Genomic DNA, 24,989 nt, shown 5'->3' with positions numbered 1-24,989 from the left:
GACATGTGTTCAAGAAGATGAAGCAGAGCTGAAGAGGAAGATGTCGCTGCTACCGTCGTTCACTCGTTCGGATCGAGTAGACAGAAGTGGGAAACGATGCAAGCTCGGCCGCAAACTGAAGCCTGGAGTCGGGAGGAAAACATCGGACGGACCCCGGTTTTCCCGGATCGAATGATCGTGGCGCTTCTGCACAATCTCCCTGTCCCTTGGAGGCGCACCATCTTTCCAAGATCTTATCTGCCGGATCCGGTGCTGTCCTATCATGTTCAGTGACTGCAGGTATCCATGTGATGGAATCTCCTGTAAAATAATGAAGTTGGTAGTAACTTCCTACTGAAGTAATGGAGGTTGCTTTCCCAGATCAAAAAGAAAATTTTGAGTGTCGACTAGGTCGCCTTGTTCGCCTGACATTTCTCTTCAAGGATCTTAACTAATTTTGCCGTTTTGATTGCTAGCGTGGACTGCTACATTTTCTTTTCTTTGGGTGGTGTACATCCAGTGACGGCACGCTTAGCCTCCCAAACTTCTTATAATTTGGAGCAGAGGTCGTAGCCTTCTTGGAAGGCTATTCATTGCTGAATTTGGTATTTTTACGAACCTCTCAAATGAATGTGAGTGTTTTTTTTTTCAAAAAGGGGAGACACAGCATGTTTATAGGATTTCAGTATTTCACCCCTCCAACCAAACTATTATTTTTATTTAACAAAAATCTGAAACTTTCAGTATTTCCCCCGGCTTCGATCATATGGGTGATTTTTGCGTGATACTCCCAGTATGTAGGAACATTGTCCTAGGGTCCGGAACACAAGACTCTCAAAAAGTCTATCCTTGTCAAACATGGTGTTTTAGCTCCCGGTTTACGCCGAGCCCTTTATTAAAACTTAATAAAAATAATATTGTAGTTTAACAAAAAATGATTGTTTTCCAATGTAAATATATATAGATGTATACTTCGCGCTCTATGCAAAAGTCGCAAATATGTAGATCTAGAATTGTAATGTGTAGAATTTACAGATTTGTGATTTTTTTTGGCAGATCACAAATTAACGTATTTCTTGATGAATATTTACAGGTACATAGTATACATCTATGTTTACAGAAAATCAGGATCCTTTAAAACTTAGAAATATGATTTATTTATTTATTTTTTAAAAATATCGCACTCCAATGAGCCTGAGCTCCAAAAGCATCCCTGTCCTCATATTACCTGGCACGCAGTGGTGCGACCAACAAATGGAAATCGCGGAGAAGACCCGGTTGATGTAGCTATTTTATGCTTGCCGGCCGGGCCTCTACCCAGTACCGTATCTCCTCGTCAACTATGACATGTGAGTGTGAGGGTCTTGCTACGTCTCCTTGACCATCCCCGTTCTTTCCTGGAAGCTGTCAAGCTAGCTAATCTTCGCCTTGTTGAATGCAGAGATGACTGCTAGCTAGCTAGCTCCCCCGCGCGCGCACACACTGAAAAATGTCTGCTCCTATGGTTTTGTGGAGAATTTTTTCGTTAAGTGTGCTTTAACGACGCGACTGCGCTGAATAATTATTCCCGGCATACCCGGAAAAACTACTTGACACAAATGGCCCTAAAAACTATGTATGCCCAAAAAAAGCTGTTATTTTCTGAAATTTACTCTTATCTCTGAATGGGTTTCTCAAAGTTAATTGGTTGGGTTTGGGTAAACGACTAAGGCCGGGCATGCACAGTGCTTGATAAAACTACCTTATAAGAAGACAACAAAATATGTTGTACGATATGTTATCTCTTAGTGCATATCTTACGATTAATGATTAGATGAATAAAATTAACAAAATAAAGGTTAAGAAAAGATGAAATTTTTGTTTTATCTTTGCCTTATCCTTCTTGTGAAGAGATCATCTCTTAATTAAGAGAATGCATATGTATTTCCTTCGTTCATTTCTCTTCCACATCAGATTTTATCCAACATGGCATCGTTAAGAAAAGACTGACATCAGTCCATTTTACACGTCCCCGTACTTACTAATAATTACTTCCTCCGTCCCATATTAAGTGACTCAAGTTTGTTTAAATATGGACGTATCTATATATACTAAAATATGTCTAAATACATGTAATAGAAAATCATTTAATATGAGATGGCGGGAGTATTCGACTGGACGGAGAGCCGAGCCGGATCGATCAGGATGGTCAGCGGTCAGCAGCGTCTTTAGGAAGTACTGTACGTATCAGTAATTGGCATGGACTAGCTGACAGCAAGTCAACTGTCCCTCGCCTAGGATTAAGTCCACACAGCCGGTCAATTAATCTGCCGTGCCGGATAATATTGAAGTGTTGACTGACCGGAGTACGTGGACTGCGTGCTTCTCCACATTAATTTTTCTTGTGGGTGGATGGATCCTGCTACATATACAACGATCGAGTAGAGATTGGCGTTCTGCAGGCTAGTTAATTAAACGATCGATATCCAGCCGGCCGTTTCATTTCCCAAACCAATTAATTTCGTCAACAATGTCGTCTAATTTCCAGCCTGGGGACTCCAACAATTTCCCAACCTCGTCTCCCAACGACGATCTCGGCAAACAAGCCTCCAGCACCTTCAACAACTTCCTCGTCATCTCCGTCGGTGAGCGCACAAGTCCCAGCCATTAAATCGTATTTCAAGAGCAATTTTTGTTTTGTTTTGCGCATGTTTACCTGAATTTCGACATGCAGTTTTTGGGGTGTTGAGCATCCTGGGGACCGTCGCCATAGTCTACTTCGTGTACAGGTGCGTCAAGAAGAACGGCCTCCCCGCCATCAACATCAACACGACCGCTGCCGCGGCATCATCATCGTCGACGGCATCGGCTATGTACGCGGTGGTGCCGGACTCTCAGATACGGGAGGCTACCGTCGAGAGGTTTCTCAAGGAGATCGCGGGCGAGAAGCCCATTCGATTCACCCCGGAGCAACTCTCTGGTTTCACCAACAACTACTCGGCCCGGCTCGGCGCCGGCGGGTTCGGCACCGTGTACAAGGGCATGCTACCCAACGGTCTCATGGTCGCCGTGAAGCGGCTCCACACCACCCACGATGACCGGACCTCCCAGGACCAGTTCATGGCGGAGGTCGGCACCATCGGGAGGACCCACCACATCAACCTTGTCAGGCTCTTTGGCTTCTGTTTCGACTCTGCCACCCATGGCGTGCGCGCACTGGTGTACGAGTACATGGAGCACGGCGCGCTCGACGCCTACCTCTTCGATGATCGGAACCGTGGTATCGGCTTCCCGACGCTGCGCGCTATCGCTGTTGGCGTGGCTAGGGGCCTCCGGTACCTCCACGAGGAGTGCCAGCAGAAGATCGTGCACTACGACATTAAGCCTGGCAACGTGCTCCTCGACGGCAGCCTCACGCCCAAGGTGGCCGACTTTGGGCTTGCACAGCTACTGAACCGGGCTGACACGCACAAGACCGTCTCTGGGATGCGTGGCACCCCCGGTTATGCCGCACCAGAGATGTGGATGCAAGCCGGCGCCACCGAAAAGTGCGACGTGTACAGCTTCGGCATCCTCTTGTTTGAGATCATCGGCCGGAGGAGGAACTTCGACGAAGCAGCGCCCGAGAGCCAACAGTGGTTCCCCAAGATGGTGTGGATTAAGTACGAGAGCGGGGAACTTATGGAGATCATGGGCGATCAGCAGGACAAGCAGACGGTGGAGAGGATGTGCATGGTGGCGTTCTGGTGCGTGCAGCAGCAGCCGGAGGCAAGGCCGCCCATGAGCACGGTGGTGAAGATGCTCGAGGGCGAGATGGACATAACTGAACCGGCGAACCCGTTCCTGCATCTCATGGCGGCGCCGGTGGCAGCAAACCTGTGGACTACCGTGACGAGCAGTGTAAACACGGTGTCAGCATCGGTAAATGGTGTTCATCATGGTAGCAATGAGATCGTTTAGCTTCAACACTTTGCATCTGATTGTACTTAAGGAGATGTGCAATAATATAGAAGACAAAATCAAAATCTCATGTTGGCACTGACGGTTGGGTCGATATATATCATGCATAACTTGCAGTGTCGATTTGTCCATTGGGATGTCCTCTCTGGGCTGTGCCGGGACCTTTGATTGAGTTCGTGTCCTACCGCTGTTTGTCAAGACTGAGAGGAATGGCGATGACTGGTCGTCAAGTATCGCTTGTAAAAGAAATTCCCAGGTCTGATCTTAATAATTGGTTGGAAATGACAACGGCCGTGAACGCGTGTTTTACTTCCTTGAAGGCAATTTTTGAAGTTAGTCGAACCTGCTGAATGAGGTAAAAATCCCTGACCTGATCCAATGGTTGGATCTATTTTTGAAGGCGTTGCATTGAAGGACTTTCTCAATATCTCCGGGTGTTGTCAGTTGAAGTTCGCTGTGTTTTTCTCTTTCGTCGTGTTTGTTGATGTGACACTGTGGATTTTGCGCATCATAAAAGAAGAGTTTTGTTCCGTAGACCTTTTGGGTTAGAGAGACAGAGATCTCATGATCATGGGATTTCATGGGATTTTGCGTATCATCTTGATGTATGGTAACATGAGGAAATCCACCGTATCTACTCGTCAACACTATGACATGCGAGTGCAAGATTTCAGTACCCCTGCTGCCGGAATTACTTGTCGAAATATTACATGTATCTAGATGCGTTTTACACATAAATACATCCGTATTTGAGCAAATTTGAGACAAATAATACCGGTCGGAGGAAATATTATTTTTCTTTTATATCTTCGCCTAGGTGAATTAACGCTCCTACTATATAAGATGTGTTTCTTTCTGAGCAATGTTTCCGTACACCTATCTTATCTTTATCTTCACCTTGTTGAACGAGTGCTCCTATATATTCATCAGCTATCAACATGTCTGAGTATAGATGCAGCCTGAACCTAGTAAGATTTGCTTTATTTCATTCGTTCATTCACTCCCAAATCGGCTTGAACAGATGTCTGGAAATGTGCCCAACCCATGGGACTCGCCATCTTCTGGTGATGCTAACAAACAAGCCTCGATCATCCTAGCTAGGCCCATTTTCTGCTGAACTAGCGTCTTGCCATCTTCTGATGATGCTATAAAGGGTCGAGGGAGAGGAATTTCGAGCGTCCATTTTTTTTTTTAGCCAAACAAGCGTCCATTTGCACCGGCGAGCGGCGCTGCGTGTGTGCTCGTGAAATATGGCAGAGGCGAACGAGGAAAGGCCGCTACGCTGCAGGCCTGGCTTGTTAGATGGGCCAAAGCCCAGGAAGAATGTGGCCGAACAAACGTTTGTGCTTCCCATGGAATTAACTCTCTCTATTCTCGCTAAAAAAAAACTCTCTCTATTCAACACAGTAAAATAAACTCTCTCTGTTTTCAATTTCCTACACGATTCTTCTGAATTAGCATGGAAATATTTCGGAACAACAAAATCCTATGGTTTGCTTTCACATGTTAATGAAGTAATCATTTGCCAAAACCTTCTCTTTGAAATCTAATGCACCGTGTATTGAGAAAAGGAATGAGTGGTGATATGTGACATTTTATTCAATTAGATGGAAAATATAGCGTAGATAGCTATGACAACCAGTATTTTTAATGCAACATCAAGATGTGAAACATGCCTTTCTATTAATGCACTTGCCCTTACCAGTGAGTATACTTGGGCATACGTGGCGTGGCCCGGCCCGAAGCCCAACGTCCCGGGCCGGGCTCGGGCTTCACTTTCTAGTTCCCAAGCCCGGCCCGAAAGCCCGAAATGAATAAAAACGGGTATTTTTTAGAAAAAATATGTATAAAAAATTATTTATTTATTTCCAAAACAATTACTTTAATGCTAAAATGGTCCTTTTGTCGGGCTTCGGGCCGGGCCGGGCTCGGGTTTGAGGTTTTCCCGTCGGGCTTTATGAAGCCCGGTCCGGGTTTGCTTAGGTATCTTTATCTTTATTTTTGTATAGGTATCTTTATCTTCATTTTACTTTGGTCCGTCCTACCCCGAACCACGCGCGAGAAAATCGAAAAGGAGAAAAAACCCGGATCCCCGTCGCTACCTGCCCTTCGCTCGCATCTCTCTCCTGATAGGATTTTCCCCGCCTCCGCCGCCGCCCTTCCTCGCCTCCGCCGCTGCCGCCGCCGCCCTCTAACATCCTTTCCAGCACGAAGTCGCCGTCCGGCCTTCCCGATACTTTGCGGCCACACCTCCTCTCTGCCGCCTATACACATCCCCGTTCTCCTCTTCCGAACCCGCGCCTCCGCATCCGCTGCCGCCGCCGCTTCCCAGTTCTCCTCCTCCCCACTCAGCACGCCTCAGAGTTCTGCCGCCGTCGCACGCCGCCGCTTCCGTAGCTACTCCGCTGCCCTACCCACCCGATCAGAAACAAGCCCCCGCAACTGCTCACCCGCCCATCTTGCCGTCAGCCCTCCTACGATGTATAGTTCTGCACGACCCCTCCACCCCACCGGAGCTCCTCCCCGGCCTATCCCGGATTGACCCCAAATCGGTACCTCATCGCCGTTCCCCATCACCTCCGCCCGCAACCGCCTTGCCCCCGGCCACCGCCACCTGCATATCCTTCCCCAGCACGCCTCCTCATCCGACACATCCCCTCGATCACTCTCCTCTTTGCTGGCTGATGCAGCGAATCGCGATCTCCACTTCGGTTTGTCTCGACCGCCGCCAGAAGATTCAGAATCCGGCTGGTCGTCCTCCGCGCTGCTCACCTCCGCTTGCGTCGCCATTCCCAACACCACATACGGGTTCAGGTCCCCTCCCAAAACTCTCACCGAGCCCGTTTGGGGCACTGACAAGCACAACCTCTGTGGAGAACAGATAATTGGGGTATGTGTGCCTGTCTTTTTGTTAGAGTTTGTTTATATTCAGACATTCAGTAACTATTCTAAATTTCTTGTTGATACCTTGCGTCCCAACAGTCCGTGAAACTTGTGGATCACATAATGTAAGTCTTTTAGATGATACATTTTGAATCTGAAATAAATTTTCTGAACAGTACGTCCATGATGTCTGATTCTTCAAGCAAAAGATTATCTCAGTGTCCATTTTACGAACAGTTGCAGTGTTATCTTTCATTAAGCTTTGGCCTTGCATATGATGTGTTCACTGATGTTTAATCTTTTATTATCGTTCAAAAATGTTATAAGCTTTGACAGTCCAATTATTTTTAGTTAGTTCTGCATTGTTCGGGAATGATGGTAGTAACAACATATGATGCAATCATTGCCGCATACTTATCCTTCATTAAGCTACCGATACTTGCTTGTATGTAATGCTTTAGCCTAAATTAGAGGATTTTTGCCTAGAACTATATATAAGTACAAATAATAAAATATAGTTTATGTGTGTCAAGATTTCTGTTTCAGCGTTCTAGATCTCTTTTTCAATGTTCTTCAAGTTCTAGGAAAACGATTTTAGTTGAGTCCAATTTATGTGGGCCTAATACACTAATCAAGTTATTCTTTGCACTTGCAGGTAACCACTAGAAGAGCATGGTCTAATGTTTTGCAACTGAATCTTACTCTGTCTTTCCAATTCAGTTTAAATTTGTAGGGAGATGTTGCTTGCAGGATTCAGGTACTGTCACCTTAGTTTTTCTTCTATTTCCATCTGTAATCCACTGATTATTTTTAGAACTCTTTATTTTATATTTTCTTCAAATGAGGCCAAGATCTGATAAAGATATTTCACCAGCTTCTAATGTAATGCATAATTGATGCATGAATTAGGTACTATCTTCAAATGGGTGTTGATTCACAAGATCTGAAATCTCTAGATAGGTGGTGGAGTGCACTACCTATCCAACGTTCCCTTTCCTTATTGAGGTGAGGGAGCGACACTATTGGGTGACTCAACGGGTATGAATATATATGTCAAATGGTCAATGTGGACAAGTATCAAGTATGTATCTTTTCAGCTTTGTGTTAACATGGTCAAGGGCGTTCAGGTCTAAAATTTTAGGCCGAAACCGTGTAGAAGTATCAGGTTTGCACAGTGATATATCTTGTCATTTTAAGATTACGATGAATGTGTTACTGGGATTCTGTGGAAAGGGTACAAATTAATAGGGATCTACACGGGCATCAAATTTTCATACTGCTGATATCTATCTCAACTCATGGTTTTGCTTCAAATGTTCTAATCTGTACTGATCCTTGTAGTCTGTCTTATAGTAATCACTTGCAATACCTTCAAGTCAAACAGATGAGGAGGTGTTAGTTTTTAAAGGGGAATCTTTTGCTGGACCAAATTTGCTAATATAGTGCGGTAATGCCGTTTGCGATAATGCTTATCTTTTCTAAGCTCGCCTTTTGTTATATATCATCCTTGAGGAATTATCTGAAAATTATTTGCTTCTCCTATTGTTGCTCTGCTATTTTACCAAGAATATTGTCAGAACTCAGGATATATTACCTGAATGTAATCTGCTCACCTTTGTTTACAAGAAAAATGAAATGTACTTTTCTTTTCTCAACCTGCGATGAATGCTAATATATGGTGTGTCTCTCTTGTGCAGACTGAGAGGAGTGTGGATATGCTACTTCATGGAAAGAAGCCACTGGTTGAGGTGATAACTTCTCTATCAAGAATGTCTGCCAGTTCTGTAATGTAGTAAATTTCATGGCTTGGTAGAAGAGTGGCAGTTTCCTGTAGTTTGCTTTACCTGTAAATTTCTATATCGTTGTGCGAGTTGCTATGAACTATATGCCAATTTCATTTTCTATGCCAATTTGGATTGGCATTCCCTGAGTGGAATCAACTCTATATTTATGTAGCGTCTCAGTGCTTTTCTCTGGGAACCAATGCTTGACAGTTAACTTGAAGACATCCAATTATTTTCTGTTCTCATAATCTCGCTGTGCAGGTAGCTGACATTAAGAGACTCATGTTCTACTCTCATACCCTCAGAAAGGTACTCCGAGAACGCACCACAAAAGCAATATTTACTATGTTCTCATGTCATGATCTCCGGAATTTTTCCAGCAAGTGTAAATTTGTAATCTCTGGTTCATCTTGCTAAGGGTATTTTTCTTTTTACTATGTTCTCATGTCAGGACCGCGTTTCGTCGTGCTCTAGGTACTTTAAAATCCCTCCCCCGCGCGGGTACGGCGGCCGGCAGGTGTTGGGTGTCGCAGGCTCGCTCTCTTTCGTGCCCGAGGTGACCAGTGATCAGAAGGTGCCAGGAGCAGCACCGTGGGCAGTAGCGCTCTTAATCACTGGTAGCTCCAGCACCGGTGCCTCATCCAATCAGTGGTACCTCATTGTTGTGTGCCTTTTCACTTTCAGAGCATTCCTTCTGTAATTTATTCATCTGCTCTTCTTTCTGATTGAAGCGAGTCTATAGGCAACTGAAGTTGTACAGCAGAAAATTAGTAGAGTTAAATCATGAAATTATGGGTCATCTGATTGAATCTCTGCTCTTTATTCTGGATAATTGTATACAATGTACTGCACTCTTGGAACTTGAAATTACACTCATATATACTACACGATTTAGTAGATACTTGTGTATTTTGCTAGCTTATCCAGTGCAGTATTTGTTTTCTCAATCTGATCCAGTCCAGAATTAGTAGATACTTGTGTATTTTGCTCTTAGGAAAGTGAGGCTGTTTTTTTTAGGGTAAGAAAATGAGGCTGTTAGTTATTGGAACATTTGTGAGGGCTGTTAGTTATTGGAAAACTTGGAAAACTGTGTGTTCTGCTCAATCCTCAAACACGGGTAAGAAAGGGAAGAGGTTCCGAAGTTAGGTGTTGTCAGGAGTGTGTTAGCCCCTCTGACTCAGACCGGAAGCAAGCTTGGTCACATTAACTGAAAGTTTATTATTGCTCATAATTATTACATTAGGAAATAATCTTCTAATTTTGTTGCCATATTGCTTGGATTGTTGACTATACAGGTGATGAAAGATGGTAGGCTAATGGCAAATATGTTTGGGTATCTTAACGTCATTACCGTCGCGGCAAATTTTAGTTAGAAATTCTACGACATCTTAGCTCAACCTGACCCACTGTCTCGCTGGAACTTCATCATCAGCCCGAGCTACGCTCGATCCGCCGTCTAATAGGAACTTCGTCACCCATGATGACTTCATTTAATTTGTTTTTATGCTTAATTGCTTATTATATTTTTGTACATATTATTATATTTTTTGCTTATTCTTAAGCAGTTAAGCATCGCACATGAATTTGTCAGTCCGTACTCAACGCACGGGCACTCCACTAGTACTGGTGAGTATTGGTAGACCGCTCCGAGATGATCTCGTCGTTGCTACCATGAGAAACCCTAGCTGCCAGCATAGAATTCGCCAAGTTTAGGCTATTCTCGCTGCTAGTCCAGAAGTTTGCAGCCACTGGCACCGCCATGAGATGGTGGAATGGATTGGTCGGTTGAGCTATGTCCATCTCGCCCTCGAGCATCTTCACCACCACACCCATTGGCGGCCTCACCTCTGGCTGTTGTTGCACACACCAGAACGCCACTTTGCACATCCTCTCCGCCGTCTCTTTATCTTTCTCGTTGATGCTCCCACAACTCTCCACGATCTCCATAAGCTCACCGCTCTCGTACTTGGTCCAAGCCAGCTTGGGGAACCACTGCTGGCTCTCAGGCGCAGCCTCGTTGAAGTTCCTCCTTCTGGCGAGGATCTCGAACAGAAGGATGCTAAAGCTATACACGTCACACTTCTCCGTGGTGCCAGCCTGCATCCACATCTCCGGTGCGGCGTACCTTGGGGTGCCGCGCATCCCAGATATAGTCTTGTGCGTGTGCGGCGTACCCTGGGGTGCCGCGCATCCCAGATATAGTCTTGTGCGTGTCAGCCCGATTCAACACTTGTGCGAGTCCGAAATCGGCCACCTTCGGGGTGAGACTGCCGTCGAGGAGCACGTTTCCGGGCTTGATGTCGTAGTGCACAATCTTCTGTTGGCACTCCTTGTGGAGGTATCGGAGGCCCCTCGCAACACCCACCGCAATGGCACGCATCGTTGGGAGGCCAACGTTGTGGCCCCGATCGAAGAGGTACACATCAAGTGAAAAGAGGAGAGACAGGGGACGGCACCAGAAGGGGACAGTAGGCACCACCCTATGTGACGGACCAGTCCATTAGAGACGCAGTTGATGATGGCATGTAGAAATACGAGATTGGAAGCCTAATTGGTATTCCACAATATTGATGTTGTTATTGATCTGACCCTCATATGCTCATATGGGGGGGGGGGGTATATATAGAGGTACAAAGGGGGAGATAGGCTTGGAGTACAAGGGAAGTAATCTCGCTTAAACTAATTCTATCTTATCTCTAATCCCAACCGTATTATATCTCTAACATTCCCCCTCAGTCGTAGCGGGAGCAAAGCGGACGATTGTGATTGGATTTAAAGTCTTGTGCTTCCGTCGTCTTCTCCGTTTCGCCATCATCAACTGCGTCTCTAATGGACTGGTCCGTCACCTGGAGCGGTGCCTACCGTCCCCTTCTGGTGCCGTCCCTTGTCTCTCCTCTATTCCCTCCCGCAGTCATAGCGGGAGTGTCGTGGACGCTAGTGACGACGCGGATGCTTTGACTGGAGTTGTTGCCGATGAGTCGCTGTAGACGTCGTAGCCCTTGATGTCGATGTCGAGGTAGCCGATCATGATGTAGCCGTGGTCGAGGTAGTAGTCGTCGTCGAAGTGGATGGACCCGCAAATAACCGAAGGCGCAAAAAAAAAGCGCGATGTGTATGACGGAGCTGCAATCAGGGATGTTTTGCACCTTGTGGAAGTCACATGGTACCGTCGGGGCCGACGTTTTGCACCTTGAGAGGTACCTTCGAGGGCGTCTTGCGGATGTCAGAGGACGCGGTCGTAGGTGAGACCACCAATTTTGCCAAAATTGGAGGTAGCCCACCGCACACAACGGTTTTGCCAGAACCGTGTGCACCGTGTAGGTAGTGATGCCGGTGTCGATGCAGTTGCTCTACGTCGGACGCGGTCAAGCCAGCGTCGGTGTCGCTGACGCGGGGATGCCATCGCCGATGAAGCTAACGCGGGTATGCCGTCATTGCTGATGCGTCTTGCAGTTGAACTGTCAGAGGACGCGGGAGATGTCCATCCGTGTGGACGTGGCGGCGGCTAGTTGACGAAGATTGTTGATGGAGACCACATTGATGAAGACCTTTGGCGATGGAGTGTCGGCGTGGCTATTGCAGGCTTGTCGATGATGGTGCGTCGCTTGAAGGCGTCCCTTGTGGCGACGATGTGTCGACGCCATGTCGTGCCTGAGAAGTTGATGATTGCATGTCGTTCCACACCGGCCTGTCGTGTGGATGGTGCATGCATGTGCTTCTCGTAGATGTACTCGACGAAGAGGTAACTGTAGCTGGGCTGATGTAGTCGTACAGCTCGGCGTTGTGTCGGTGCAGTCGTTCGTGTGCTCGTAGATGTCGTGGTTGCCGCTGGTGCAGATGCTCGTCGTAGACACCGGCCGGCTCGCGTAGTTGGCCAGATCTGGTCGTTGGCCGTGCAGGCGCATAGGAGACCGATACTCCGCTTGGTGGCGTCGCTGTTGCTTGTAACCGGCTTCAAGGATTGATGATCGTGTTGCCATGCAGCATGTGAGGAGGGCTCCGGCCTGCTGGCTGCATGCAAGATTGCACGTACGTATACGTATGCATGTTCGGGCTCGTGAGTTCGACACAGATCCGTCCTCCCCGGCCTGATCGGCAGGGCTGCATGGTCGCTTGGAGAAGCCGTCGCTGTGCATCGCACCGCGTGGAGTCCGGTCGATGCTGCTGGTGTGCGTGTGCCGGGCATGGCCGGTGCGATTGCGGACGCCTGCCGAGGACGTGGAGCACTGGAGGCATATAGCACAGGTGTATGCACATCGATCTGCATCGATTTGTTGTCACTGATCGAGGGTCGTGGATAGATCTGAAAGACTTTATTTGGCTAAGGAAATCAATCTATGATTGGAAACTCATCTAATTTAATAACCGATCTCAGGTATGATGATCGGAGGGGAAACTATGGGAGCCATCGATCTCCCCGGACGCGGCATGATGCGGAAGCTGTGTGTCAAGAGTTGGTGATGTTAGTCTAACCGTTCTGATACCATGTAGAAATATGAGATTGAAAGTCTAATTGGTATTCCACAATAATCGATATTGTTATTGATCTGATCTTCATATGGGGTATATATAGAGGTACAAAGGAGGAGATAGATTTGGAGTACAAGACAACACTACTACAGAAAGACTTATCAGTAACGAAAACAACATCAGTAACGGTCGGGGCCTCCGTTACTAACTTCCTTTTATTGATGATGGGTATCATCAGCAACGGTCGCTCCAATCGTTACTGATGTACCTATCATCAGTAACGGTCGCTGCGTCCTTACTGATGTACCATCATCAGTGGCGGGCGGCCTGACCCGACCGTTACTGATGAAGACCATCATCAGTGACGGTCACGTTTCCGCGCCCGTCACTGATGATATGTACATCAGTAACGGTCACTTTGCCATATCAGTGTCGGACGAGCGACCGACACTAATACATTTTCAGTAATAAAAAAATTAATTAAAACCACAGAAAAATATATATTTGAATACACTGCTCAGCACAGAAAAATACATAGCTGCATCATTTAAAGCATACAAATGTATATAAAGCCGCATCATTTAAAGCATACAAATGTATATAAAGCCGCATCATTTAAAGCATACAAATGTATATAAAGCCGCATCATTTAAAGCATATAAAGAATACAAATGTATCTAACTGCACGACATTGATTACAAAGTGTCAAAATCTCATAGCAAAATCAAGTTTGAAACTATTGTTGTGGGTGAACCCTAGTCACCACTTGTTCCACGCGTTCGTAGAAGTCCCCACTAGGCTTGATGACCTCATTGTTGATGAGATGGGCGAACTCCCTTTGAATGTTATACACAACCCATTTAGGTTGGTGTCCCATTGTCATTCGGGGCCGCCAGTACTCTTCCATCACCGCGATTGACCCTTCCACTCAGGCTTAAACATGCTGGCATTCTCCATAAGGATGTGACAGCAGTAGTAGCCACAGTACACACTGTCGGCCGGCTGTTGCTGGCAAGGGAACCTGTGGTTGTGGTGAGGCTCGACTTTATAGCCTTTACCAGCTAGTTTTCCCTTGGTCGCAACTTTCCAGGCAGTGTTAATGAGTGATTTGATGGGTTTCCAGTAGTGACCTCGAACACTCTTCTTCGGAAGTAGTGAATCGAAATAGTACATTGCGGACCAAGGCAAACAAATGAGTAGTGTCACCCAATGGTCTCTGTTTTCAAAAAAAACAAACTTTAGTATCTAAGGGTGTATAAGAAAGACTAAATTAGGAAAAACAAACGGTTTCATATATAAAATTCAACTTACTCCAAATTAAGGAAGAAGAGGAGGTAGTCGTGGTCTGCGTATTTTTCCAGACATGCCACCAAGTATTTAGACGCCAGGATTCTTGAGGGATCCTTTTCTGGCTCAAGACCGATGTCACCGTAGTTAACCGCGGGGTCTATAATGGCTACTTTTTTGACCTCGATTTACCGCATTTCTCTTATTTGGTAGGCAGACCACAGCCTTAAAAGGGTTGATATCAAGCTTTTGGTGGTTGAAGAGGTAGAACAGTTCGTTGAACTCCACACCAAAGGTGATAAGACGTTCCTGAATGCTCCCGGTTTCTTGGTCAAAGAAGCCATAGTCTCGTAGGATTTGAACATTAATTTGTTGGGCATGCTGTTGAGAACCAGCTGATGCTTGCATGTAGAACTGATGAAGCTCTTGCATCTCTCTGGACACGGCACGCAGGAAATCTTCGGTGAGCATCGGTCTTCCAGGATAGTAAATAAGCACCCGGTCAAACTTCCTAGCCACGAAATAGGATCCGTCTTCGAATCTCTGGCCTTGACGGGGGTTCTTCATGAGAATGTCAGGCCTATTGTCTTCCCACACTCCAGTTATGTCAGGCACATAGTGCATCTCACCATGATTGACATTCGAGGAGTCCTTGATGGTCTTGCCGCCGTGCCCCCTCTTTTTATGCCTCCTCTTATTGTCCCATGCCTTTTGCTCCTCTGCCTTGTACTTGTCATCGATCTTGCGGCCACCTATGGACTCAGCGGCACCCAAGAGAGAGAAGGTAGGAGGGACGCTTCTAGCCTGTGCCGACCCTGTGGTCTGGCTATCTTTAAGCTGTGGAGGCATCGACATTGCCTGCTCTTCATATCCGCCAGCATCGACAGGAGGCAGTATCCTAGGGGAAAGGCTGAGCGGTGATTGAGAAGTACCTTTGTGGGCGGAGGGAGATGGAGTCATAGAGGACTGGCGCTGGTTGTAGAGAGATACCAAGCTCCTAGGCCACATAATGCGGTAGTTTGGACAACCGCCTAGGATATCCACGCCTTCCTCTGGAGGTAGCGGGATAGCATAATCACGATGCTCCTCGATGACGGAGTCCACCATCACACTCACTTGTGTGTCGTTCATAAGAATGTCGTGCACCAGTGGCGGTGATTGTCTGGGCATCAGGCGGCCAATGGCGCCTACAGGCTTCCTAGGCTTGTCTACGTGAATACGACACTTCACTGGTGCCTGCACGTAACAAGAACAAGGCATATGTGTGTAAGATCTTTATTCATGAAGGTAAGGAGTGAAAAAGAGTTTGAAAAGTATGCTTACAAGGATGTTGTCTCTCGGACCCGGATCGTTATCCTGGATGCCCTCGCTTGGGTCTGGTTTGCTAGCGGTTCCTCAAACCTTCCACTCCTCCCCCGAGTATGGCGTCAAGGGCGGGGTGGTCTTTGGCCAATGCCGACACCAAATGATGGACGTCTTGCACTGCATATTCTCTTGACACCTCTTGACACACCATAGATGCCTGCTCTCGCGCCTCCGCCTTAGCTTGTTCTATTATTTCAGCAGAAGCAGGGACCCTGCTTCGCTTCGGAGCAGGCGGGAAATAATCATCCCAGCAGGCCCCTTCGCCTTCCCCTAAAACACGGCCCATGAGCTCCGTCTTTTGCAAGCCAGCGGTCACAGCCGACTCCCACCTCTTGCTCTGCACGGAGTCGGCGGATGTTTCAAACCTCTTGCTCTCCTCCCATTTGTGGGCATTTTCCTGTTATCATATAAGACATGACGTGAGTCTATATGGATCCTGAGTGTCATAATTAACGCCGAAAACAAATTAATGCACGTGAACCTTTACCGTAAAACTTTTAACAGGCGGCTGCATTGGCTCAATGCCCGCCCACTCCTCTGGTGTCATGTGCTGACGTGCATATTCTCTAGCACGGTTATCCTCCAGAATGTTATGCACTGGAGGCACCCTGCCTGCCGCCTCGAGAATTCGGTCCTGCTTGCACCAAACCTTCTTCTTCCCCTCTTTCCCTGCACTCCCTAGCCTGTGGTTCAAGGGCTTTCTCGCGCGCAACGCCCTCATACGTTCACTCCTCGCAATGAAGGCAGGGTCAGACGATTCCTTCTTGAATTTTTCCCATTCGGCCTCATCAGTTATCGACAGCCATTTCTTCTTGATGATCTCGTAAGGTTTGTCCATCCACTTTCTAGCGGTACATTTCCAAGTAGCAAGACCATTCCGCCCTGCTATGTTGATGGACGCTAGGAATCGCTCGCGCCACTCGTCAGTGACTTGGAACCTCCTTGCAACGTCCGCGATGCACATGTTTCTAACGACTTCGGAGATGTCACTCCACTCGTTGGTGATCTTGCAATATTTACATGCAACAGCTCCACAGGTGGTTGCGAAGGCCTTCTGTGCCCTCTCAGGCGACTCCGGGCAGCCTCTGTCAGAGTGCCGGGTGACCACGTAGCAAAACTTCTTCAAGTTGTGGCTCCCCCTCGGCATCTTTTTTCCTTGGCTTCTTCGCCGTAGAAGCAGTTGGCTACGGGTTACTCTCTTCCACCCGTCGCTCGTTGTTCTGCTCTTCTGAACAAGAGCTACCTTCGCCAGAGCTAGGATCGCCGCCAGAGCTGGCAATTTGCTCTGCCGATGAAGACTCTTCATCGACACGATACACCTCCTCAGGAGATACGTCCTTAAGAACTGATTTCTGACTACTCTTGCCCATTTCGTACCTATGCCTTCAAAACCATCAAATATATATCAGTCGAAAATTTCGGCATGACCTATGCTAAAAAACTAGCAAATTTTGTCTACTAGGAGCTCGAAACCTGCATAAAAAACCCGCCCGCAAATGTACCCCCTCGGCACGATGGCCGGCCCCTTCTCCAATGACCCGACACAATGGTCGGGCCCACAATTCACATAAATGAAGCACTTTCCAAAGCGGCATGTATATAAACAACATTTATAAACAGCATGTACAATGTATATAGCTTTCAAACAGCATGTATATAAACAACATTTGTAATTCCAACATGTATATACAACATTGCTCTAATCCTAACCGTAATTCCAGCATCCTAACCCTAATTCCAGAATGTATATACAACATTATTCTAATCCTAACCGTAATTCCAGAATGTATATACAACATTTGTTAATCCTAACCCTAATTCCAGCATCCTAACCCTAATTGTAGCATGTATATACAACATTGTTCTAATCCTAACCCTAATTCCAGCATGTATATACAACATTGTTCTATTCCTAACCCTAATTCCAGAATATACAATATGGTTCTAATCCTAACCCTAATTCCAGCATGTACCCTAGTTCTTGGAAATCAGAGGAGAGGGAGGCAGAGGAGCGCGCGCACCTAGGGTTAGGAGGATGGCGTCGGGGGTGTCGCGGAGGGAGGCAGCGGCGGGCTCGACGCAGAGGAGGTCGAGGGCGGCGGCGGGCTCGACGCAGAGGAGGTCGACGGCGGCGGCGGGCGGCGGCGCGGAGGAAGACGGCGGCGTCGGGCTCGGGGACGACAGCGCGGGCTCAGCGGCGGCAGGCTCCGGGCGCCGTGGCGGACGACGAGGCATGGGCTCGGGGTGGAGGAGGAAGACGGCGTGGGCTCGGGCTCGGGGAGGAGGAGGAGGTCGAGAGCGGCGGCGGGCTCGAGGGCTCGGGACAGCAGAGGAGGTCGAAGGCGCGGAGGAGAAGGAGGAGGTCGATGGCGCGGAGGAGAAGGACGGCAGTGGCGGCGCGGAGATCCGGCAGGGCTTCGCCCGGGGGAGGAGAGAGCCCACTGCTGGTCGGCTGTGAAAGCGACGCGCAGGCGAGAGGATTAACGGGCTAGGGTTTCGGCCGTTCCTTTTATATGCCCAAGCACATCAGTGGCGGTCGCCTTCCCACGCGACCGTTACTGATGTGCATCTATACATCAGTAACGGTCCGGTAAGTTCGCGACCGTTACTGATGTATAGATGCACATCAGTAACGGGCAATTAACCAGCCGACCGTTACTGATGTGCATCTATACCTGTTGAGCTTTGTACCAATTTAAATTACAAGAACGTTTAAAAAAATTAAAACCTGTCCTTTTTAGTGTTTTAGGACATGTACTTGTCACATTCAATAGATGAAACAAAAAAGTGAAAGTTTGATGAATAAATTCATGCATTTTGTCTAGTATTTGTGCTAAATTTAATTTAAAAAATTCATGACATAATACCTATAATTTTGGATTGACTTTTTAGGAGTGACAAAGCCATGTATTAACATGCATACACAAAAGTACATCGATCACACATAATTTCACCTAGTACAAAGTTTGCATTCTAATTCAGTACGAGTACATAACAATGTGACTACTAGTGCTTTTCTTTCCTTCGGTAAGTCATAACTTGACTCCTCGCAGTAGTGCTTCTGACGTAGGGGTTTTGTGATATTTTATCGCTCTCACTCCCATCACTTCTTCTTTTCCCTCTCCTTTTCCTCGTTAATGTCGTGCGTTCCGCTTCTTCGTCATCTGCGGCGGTCGTCGGATCATGGAAACCTTCGTAGTCTTCTTGTGAAATAACTCCGTCCACTCCAACAATGCTTCTTTTTCCTCTTCTTACTACGACGCGGCCTTTATTTGCCGGGTCGTCTATGTAGAATAATTTCTTGCATTGTTTAGCAAAGACCCATGACTCCTCTCTTGCCAGGATTTTTCTCACGTCAACTTGTTCACGAGGGATCTCAGGAGGTAGCACCATCGTCGTGAACCTGTGACTTTCTGCTTTGTCACCTTTGGTCCATCTTACACAGAACATTGGGATCTTTGTGATCAAGTACTCCAATTCCTAGATCTCCTCGATAACGCCGAAGAACGCTTTGGTTTTGCTGTTGTCGTCGGTCGCGGTCTCAAAAGTCATGACTACACCACTATTTTAATATGTGCTTTTACTAGACCGACCATTATTGCAGACTTCCTATCTTGCATCTTTTGTGCATGTTTAAATCACAGCCAACCAGTTATTAGTTGGGGACCTTAATTAGTCGGATGAACTTTTATGGGTCTTTGGTCATTAGTGATAGTCACAAAATTATCAGAGAAATTTGATCACTTTCAAGAGCACTAGTTGAGCTTTTGTAGGAAGCACAATATTGTGGTTGAATACTTGAATGGGATCAATGAGAACATATGCATGGTTCTATCTCAACAGCATAAAAACAAAACTAATTAGATGGGAAAGGTAGTCACAATTTGAATGCTAGATGTAACTATGTAATTTGATCATTTTAGATGTCCTTGATCCGCAACCTATTGTATTTTGTGTGTGCAGGTTACTCTATAGTGGTAGACGTAACTATGTATTATAAACTACATGGAGGCTAGTTTTTAAAATAATTGATGTAAGTTAGTCAATCTATACGCGTGGAAGTAACTTGATCATCTACCGTAGACATAGGGAGCTCACCCTAATCATATTCTGTCACTTCGATGTAACTTTTCAGACTATTAGTTGTCTTGCAGCCCCAGCACAACCAAGTATTCAGACTCTAAAACAAAAACTAATCCTACTCTGAGTCTCCTTCCAGCAAAAACAAAAAGAACCCTACTCCGAGTCTTTGATGCTGACTGCTATGCTTTTCTTGATGTCTTGCAGGTTCTGTGGTTTTTGGCATGGATCAGAAAGTATAGGAAGAGTACTCAGAATTCAGCTGGATGTTTTGAACATTTCAATCTGTAGGCTGTAGGTTATCTAGTAGGATGTTCAGGTTGTACAGCAGCAGTATGTATAGTCAATGTTGTTGCCTCATGAAGGATATATATATATATATGGGGTCATATTCTTTACTGTATGTACGAAGATATGGATATTTGTATTTTTTTATAGGAAAATATGTTTATTTGTATTTATTTATAGTTGTACTTTATATATTCATGTTTTCACTTTCATCTGGTGCACATTTCCTGTTTTGACACAAAAATGCACATTTTCTGAAATTGTTTCATCAGAAGAATATTTGAAACCACAAGGCAATAAAACAAGGCAAAGATGGGAGATTGGATCGAGATCAACAGACCATATAACCTATCTATCAACAGCTAAATAACGAGCAGAGAGACGGACCGGCATAGTTGCCTTTTGCTTAAACAGCTCCATGATGAGGTGCAGATCGGATGATTGCCCTCTCCATAAACAATTGCATTATGTACATGTAGCAAGTTGCAGAATGTCCCAAGCGATGCCTTTATAATCGACTTATGACTCAAGGAGATGGATCAAAACATTGGACAATTGTCCTGCATTGATATTTGATGACAAGAGTTATTTGCTCAAGAGAACAAAAAAAATGACTAGTAAGGAGAGAGTTATCTTATCGGCTCTACACGATAGAACTTGCCGATCGCTGCATAGCAAACATAACCAGGGTTTTCTTAAGGAAAAAAACTTCATAAGCTCATAACTTTTGAACTGTTCACTAAAATGAGATGAAATTTTCCCAGATTATATAACAAAGCATTTACTATTTATTGGAAAAATTTCAAGATTATCCGGAAACTTTGAAAAAATGTCAAATTGTGGTCCGAAAATGCAAATTCTGGCATCAATTTGGTAGGCATGTAGACCACATTTTCAGCTTGTTTGGGGCCAAATTTTTCATGGCATCAAGAAATTACAGAAATGGAGTTATAGTACCACAAAAACATAAATAAAAGCTCAATGTATGGCACATTACAATCTCTTGTATCATTTTTGCATGCTACACTACCAAGCATGGCAGATATGCCAAACATTTGGCATATTAGACAAAAGACATCATTTTTGGCTTTCTTAGCACAATTTATTCTAAAAAATACAACTGCATCGCAAATGGCACGACTAATCCATCTAGCTTGTGCGGCGGAAGCCATCTCAGGAGCATGTGGTTCTGCTGGATCCTCTTCCAAAGCCATAGCCTAACTCCTACAATGGACAATTTATCAAACAATTATATGGAAATCTCTATATGGAAGATATACATGGCAGATTGGCATTGTGGAGCATAATCAGCATCCATGTTTTTACATGAGCTCACCAGATAAGCAGCCGGACACCACTCAATTTCATCATGTCGCAGGTGGTGGCCTAAACAAAAAAAATGGTAAGTTCATTTGCTAGCACATAGATAAAACAAGTACATACAACAGCAAAACATAAATGATTACTTCAGGACAGGATATGTTCGCCTGTCGTGATTTGGTTTGCCACATTCGAACAAGTCCTGATCCTTTTCCCGTCCACATTGGTTTTCCTAGATTTCTCATTGAATGGCTTCAATATCTCCTTACATGGAGCACCTTTTGGAAAAATCATTATTTCTGCACTCTGTTCCTCTGCTACCTGCAACACTTTCTATCTATAAAATCATTATTCATGCATATTGTGAAGGATCTAGACTGACACAAGTATCTCAAGCTTAAGTTTTACAGACTGGTTAAGATGCCTCTAAATGATATGCCTAGTTAATTATAAAGCAAGACCGTAAAAGAACAAACCGGCCTGTACAAATGATTCGCCAAAAATTGCATAGCAAATTAGGAAAAACATAATGCTGCTTTCTCAATTACTAAGTGAACAACAGGATGCAGAGTGGATAGAAAATGCCAAACAATAATAAATTACTGTTAAAAACATGATGCAGCTGATGAGTAACATCCAGTTGAGTTATAAAAAATGCTCCAGTATAACAGATTACTGTTAAAAATATGATGCAGTTGGTACATAACACCTGGTTCTTCTTTATGGTAGAAATACAAGTTCATGTCAATCGCTCCGGTGGACAGTAAGGCAAGCTAACAGGCAAAGTAAACGACCACTATAAAAAGTGAGCGCATGCAAGAACATAAGAAATCCAGCCAAAAAATTGATGATAGTTGAGAATATCAATGCAGACTTCGGGGCGTGGCCGGTGTTCTTCGGGAGAGGGTGCTCGGGCTTGTAGGTGGTTCGGTCTCGTTGGGCAGGAGGACGGTTGCTCTGTTGATATGGGGGAAGATGAGGGCGGTGGCGCGCTGTGAAGAGGGCGTAATCCGGCGGCACGGGCTGGGTGAAGGATGGCGGCGGCGCGTGCTGGGGCGAGGGCGAGGGCTAGGGCCAGGGAGGCGGCGGCGCGGGCTGGGTGTAGGGCGGAGGCGGCGGCGGCGGGCGCTGGGGCGAGGACGACGGCGGCGGAGAGAGAATTCGGAGGAGAGGAAATGTACGGAGGAGAGACGGCTCAGGGGTGATGACTGAGGAGACGACGCAGTTTTTCTTATTTTTACTAATGCAAAATTGTGAAAAAACTGATATGTCCTTCCCTGATACTCCATTAGAGGTGGATGGAGTATTGGGTATGGGAGAATTTGCATCGTTTTATGACCGAAGATAGCTGGTAACCGATCCAACCGGAACCGCCTGATAACAACTAGCTACTACCCACCGACCTTTTTATCTATTAAACTAAAACAAGACAGATATGATTTGTTTCGTGTGAAGAATAAGGTAGCTAATTTCCACAATTTTGAATTGAATACTTGACTTCAAAATTCATTTCAATTTTTCCGGACGGTAATATTCTGAGTTTCTCATAACTGTCGGAAAACGAACTCACCTTGCATCCGGTAGAAAAATGTGATCGGTAAAACAACAAACCGGTATCTGTGTGTTACTGAAACGGGCAAAATATAACTAAAAGGAAAATATTTCTGTATCCTACTCAAATGGCTGAAAAATTTCCAAAATCTTGTTGAAATTTCATTGAGAATAGCGAAAACAAGGACCTGTACACGGTGCAGGCTGCGGCGATGGTTTCCAGGATGCTCAACACCGCACCAACTGCATCAGGGATCAATGACCAAATTATTTCAGGACACAAGTATGAGCTGCTTGAATTCTTGATAGGATTTAATGGCGATAAAAACTGCGGCTAGCTAGCTTTGCTCGCTGTCACGCTCACCGGTGCCAATGGCGCTGACACTATTCACGCCCTTGCTGGCAGCAGCAGGCGAGCACGAGAAGAGTCTGCCAGGGGCGGAGGAGAGCCGCGATCACTGATCCTGCGTTCGTGCAGTTGGAGATCGATGCGCGCGAAGGGAAACAATTGACGCTTGGGCTTGGATGGTTTGGCCCGAACTAAGGTCCAACGAGCCTAAAAGGTCGGCCTGTGTGCCTTTCAGGCCTGACCTAACCATGGATCCCTCCAACGGCCCATGCTCTTTTGTTCTCTCGCCGCGCTAATCACGTGCAACCTGATCCGGCTTCGATCCCTAACCATGGGTTCTCCAATTCCGCCTCCCTTCCCTTAATTCTCCATGCTTTCCTCTTGCTCCCCAGATTACAGGCCCTCCACGCGCGAGACGTGGGGCAATGCTGGAGCGTGGGAAGACCGGAAGAAGAATTACAAGACCATGGAGGCGGCGCTTGCGGCCGCGGCTTCCTCGATCGCCGGAGGAGAAGGCCAAGCGGATCCGTCCGCCACCGCCGCCCCGTGCAGGACCAAAATTTTCAGGTTCTTACCTCAGTCGATCAGGCTCATTGCTCCAATTGGTATGGTCCATCCAAGGCTGATGGTGCCCTCCATGATCACATATTGCAACAGTTTTTTTTTTTAGTCTTCTTTAAATCTGGGTGGTATTACACAGATAGGAAGACCACACGAGTGGACGAGAGCTGATTGAGTGCCTGATGATTTGAACTTTGTGATGCTTTTAAGCACTTCAATATTTTGATTCAATGTTTTTATGCAATGCACGTACGTGCTCAATTACTAGTCAAAGAAACAAAACCAATTTTCACCCTCAAATGTAAGTCTGCGGCGTATTTGGTCTGATTTGAGCACTCAAATTCGCAAAACCAGATAGATATCCCCTTTAGGTGGTATTAGTGCTGACATGTCAAATTTTAGGTGCTTTTAGAATTGATTAGGATTCTCTTGCTCTCAACAAGTGGGTATTAGTGCGGGCTATCCAAATACCACAGGTATGGGTTTAGACATGGAGTACAAAGTGCCACCAGACCATGAAGAAGTGCGGCGTGTATAGCTTTGGCATACTCCTGCTCAAGATTGTTGGACTGAGGAGGAACTTTGACAAGGCCTTCTCTGAAGACCCAACAATGGTTTCCCATGGTGATGTGGACCAAGTTAGAGACCGTCGAGGTTACAGGGCTTGTGGGATCAGGGATCTATGTTGAGAATGATGAGGTGGCTACGGCGGATGACCCGCAGCCGAGCTCGTGGCGAGGAAGTACAAGGTGGCTTTCTCGCACTTGCAACCACTGATGAACGATGTCGTGAATATGCTTGAGGGACATCGATTGGCAATAGAACACGTTCCAATATATCTCATGGCACCAGTGTCCGTGGAAAATTTGTGGATGACAAGGCAAGCAACATAAGAACAATATCAAAGTCAACTTATAGTACCTCTCAAGGTTGCAAAGAGATCATATATCTTTGATGCCTGGCATCAAAATCATAAGAGTAAGACCTCTCAACATCATCTAAGACAATAGACACCACAAATATATAAATGTAAACCATAATTATGCCCTTTTTGAAGGTGAAAAGCTCATCATGCATGAGATACTCTCTGGAATTGAAGCAGATAGTGTTTACATTTTATTGTTTCTTCCAAT

General features: G+C 45.9%; 3 protein-coding genes and 1 long non-coding RNA gene across 10 annotated transcripts; 2 read left to right on the top strand and 2 right to left on the bottom strand.

The window, feature by feature from the left end:
* Positions 1 to 2,349: 2,349 nt before the first annotated feature.
* Positions 2,350 to 3,983, top strand: LOC100828760 (rust resistance kinase Lr10). The gene is made up of 2 exons (XM_010230119.3): positions 2,350 to 2,603; positions 2,693 to 3,983. The coding sequence occupies exons 1-2, from the start codon at positions 2,489 to 2,491 to the stop codon at positions 3,916 to 3,918; spliced, it is 1,341 nt and encodes a 446-aa protein (XP_010228421.1). The 5' UTR covers positions 2,350 to 2,488; the 3' UTR covers positions 3,919 to 3,983.
* A 1,986-nt stretch (positions 3,984 to 5,969) lies between these two features.
* On the top strand, positions 5,970 to 9,482 carry LOC100827307. 7 transcript variants are annotated; one of them, XR_002963801.1, is made up of 7 exons: positions 5,972 to 6,808; positions 6,901 to 6,926; positions 7,457 to 7,558; positions 7,711 to 8,248; positions 8,499 to 8,549; positions 8,847 to 8,894; positions 9,037 to 9,482. XR_002963801.1 is itself a non-coding variant. In XM_010230118.3 (3 exons), the coding sequence occupies exons 1-3, from the start codon at positions 8,463 to 8,465 to the stop codon at positions 9,283 to 9,285; spliced, it is 384 nt and encodes a 127-aa protein (XP_010228420.1). In that variant the 5' UTR covers positions 8,255 to 8,462; the 3' UTR covers positions 9,286 to 9,482. The 7 variants fall into 7 exon arrangements, 1 of the variants encoding a protein (XP_010228420.1); XR_001407150.2 differs by lacking the exon at positions 6,901 to 6,926 and having other exon boundaries at positions 5,971 to 6,808; positions 7,711 to 7,806; XR_001407171.2 differs by lacking the exon at positions 6,901 to 6,926 and having other exon boundaries at positions 5,973 to 6,808; positions 9,060 to 9,482.
* Positions 9,483 to 10,202: 720 nt separating this feature from the next.
* LOC104582324 (LEAF RUST 10 DISEASE-RESISTANCE LOCUS RECEPTOR-LIKE PROTEIN KINASE-like 2.1) lies at positions 10,203 to 12,490 on the bottom strand. Its single transcript, XM_010231787.2, has 4 exons — positions 12,358 to 12,490; positions 11,519 to 11,708; positions 10,760 to 11,065; positions 10,203 to 10,710 (listed from the first exon to the last, which is right to left on the bottom strand). The coding sequence occupies exons 1-4, from the start codon at positions 12,488 to 12,490 to the stop codon at positions 10,203 to 10,205; spliced, it is 1,137 nt and encodes a 378-aa protein (XP_010230089.2).
* An 8,519-nt stretch (positions 12,491 to 21,009) lies between these two features.
* Positions 21,010 to 22,623, bottom strand: LOC104581735. Its single transcript, XR_001405094.2, has 3 exons — positions 21,542 to 22,623; positions 21,412 to 21,461; positions 21,010 to 21,299 (listed from the first exon to the last, which is right to left on the bottom strand). It is a non-coding gene; the product is annotated as an uncharacterized LOC104581735 (long non-coding RNA).
* Positions 22,624 to 24,989: the final 2,366 nt, after the last annotated feature.

This window comes from Brachypodium distachyon, chromosome 1 (assembly GCF_000005505.3).
Source record: "Brachypodium distachyon strain Bd21 chromosome 1, Brachypodium_distachyon_v3.0, whole genome shotgun sequence".
Taxonomy (NCBI): domain Eukaryota; kingdom Viridiplantae; phylum Streptophyta; class Magnoliopsida; order Poales; family Poaceae; genus Brachypodium; species Brachypodium distachyon.
Note: the sequence above shows the minus strand (reverse complement) of the source record. Positions and strands in the feature narration are given on the sequence as shown.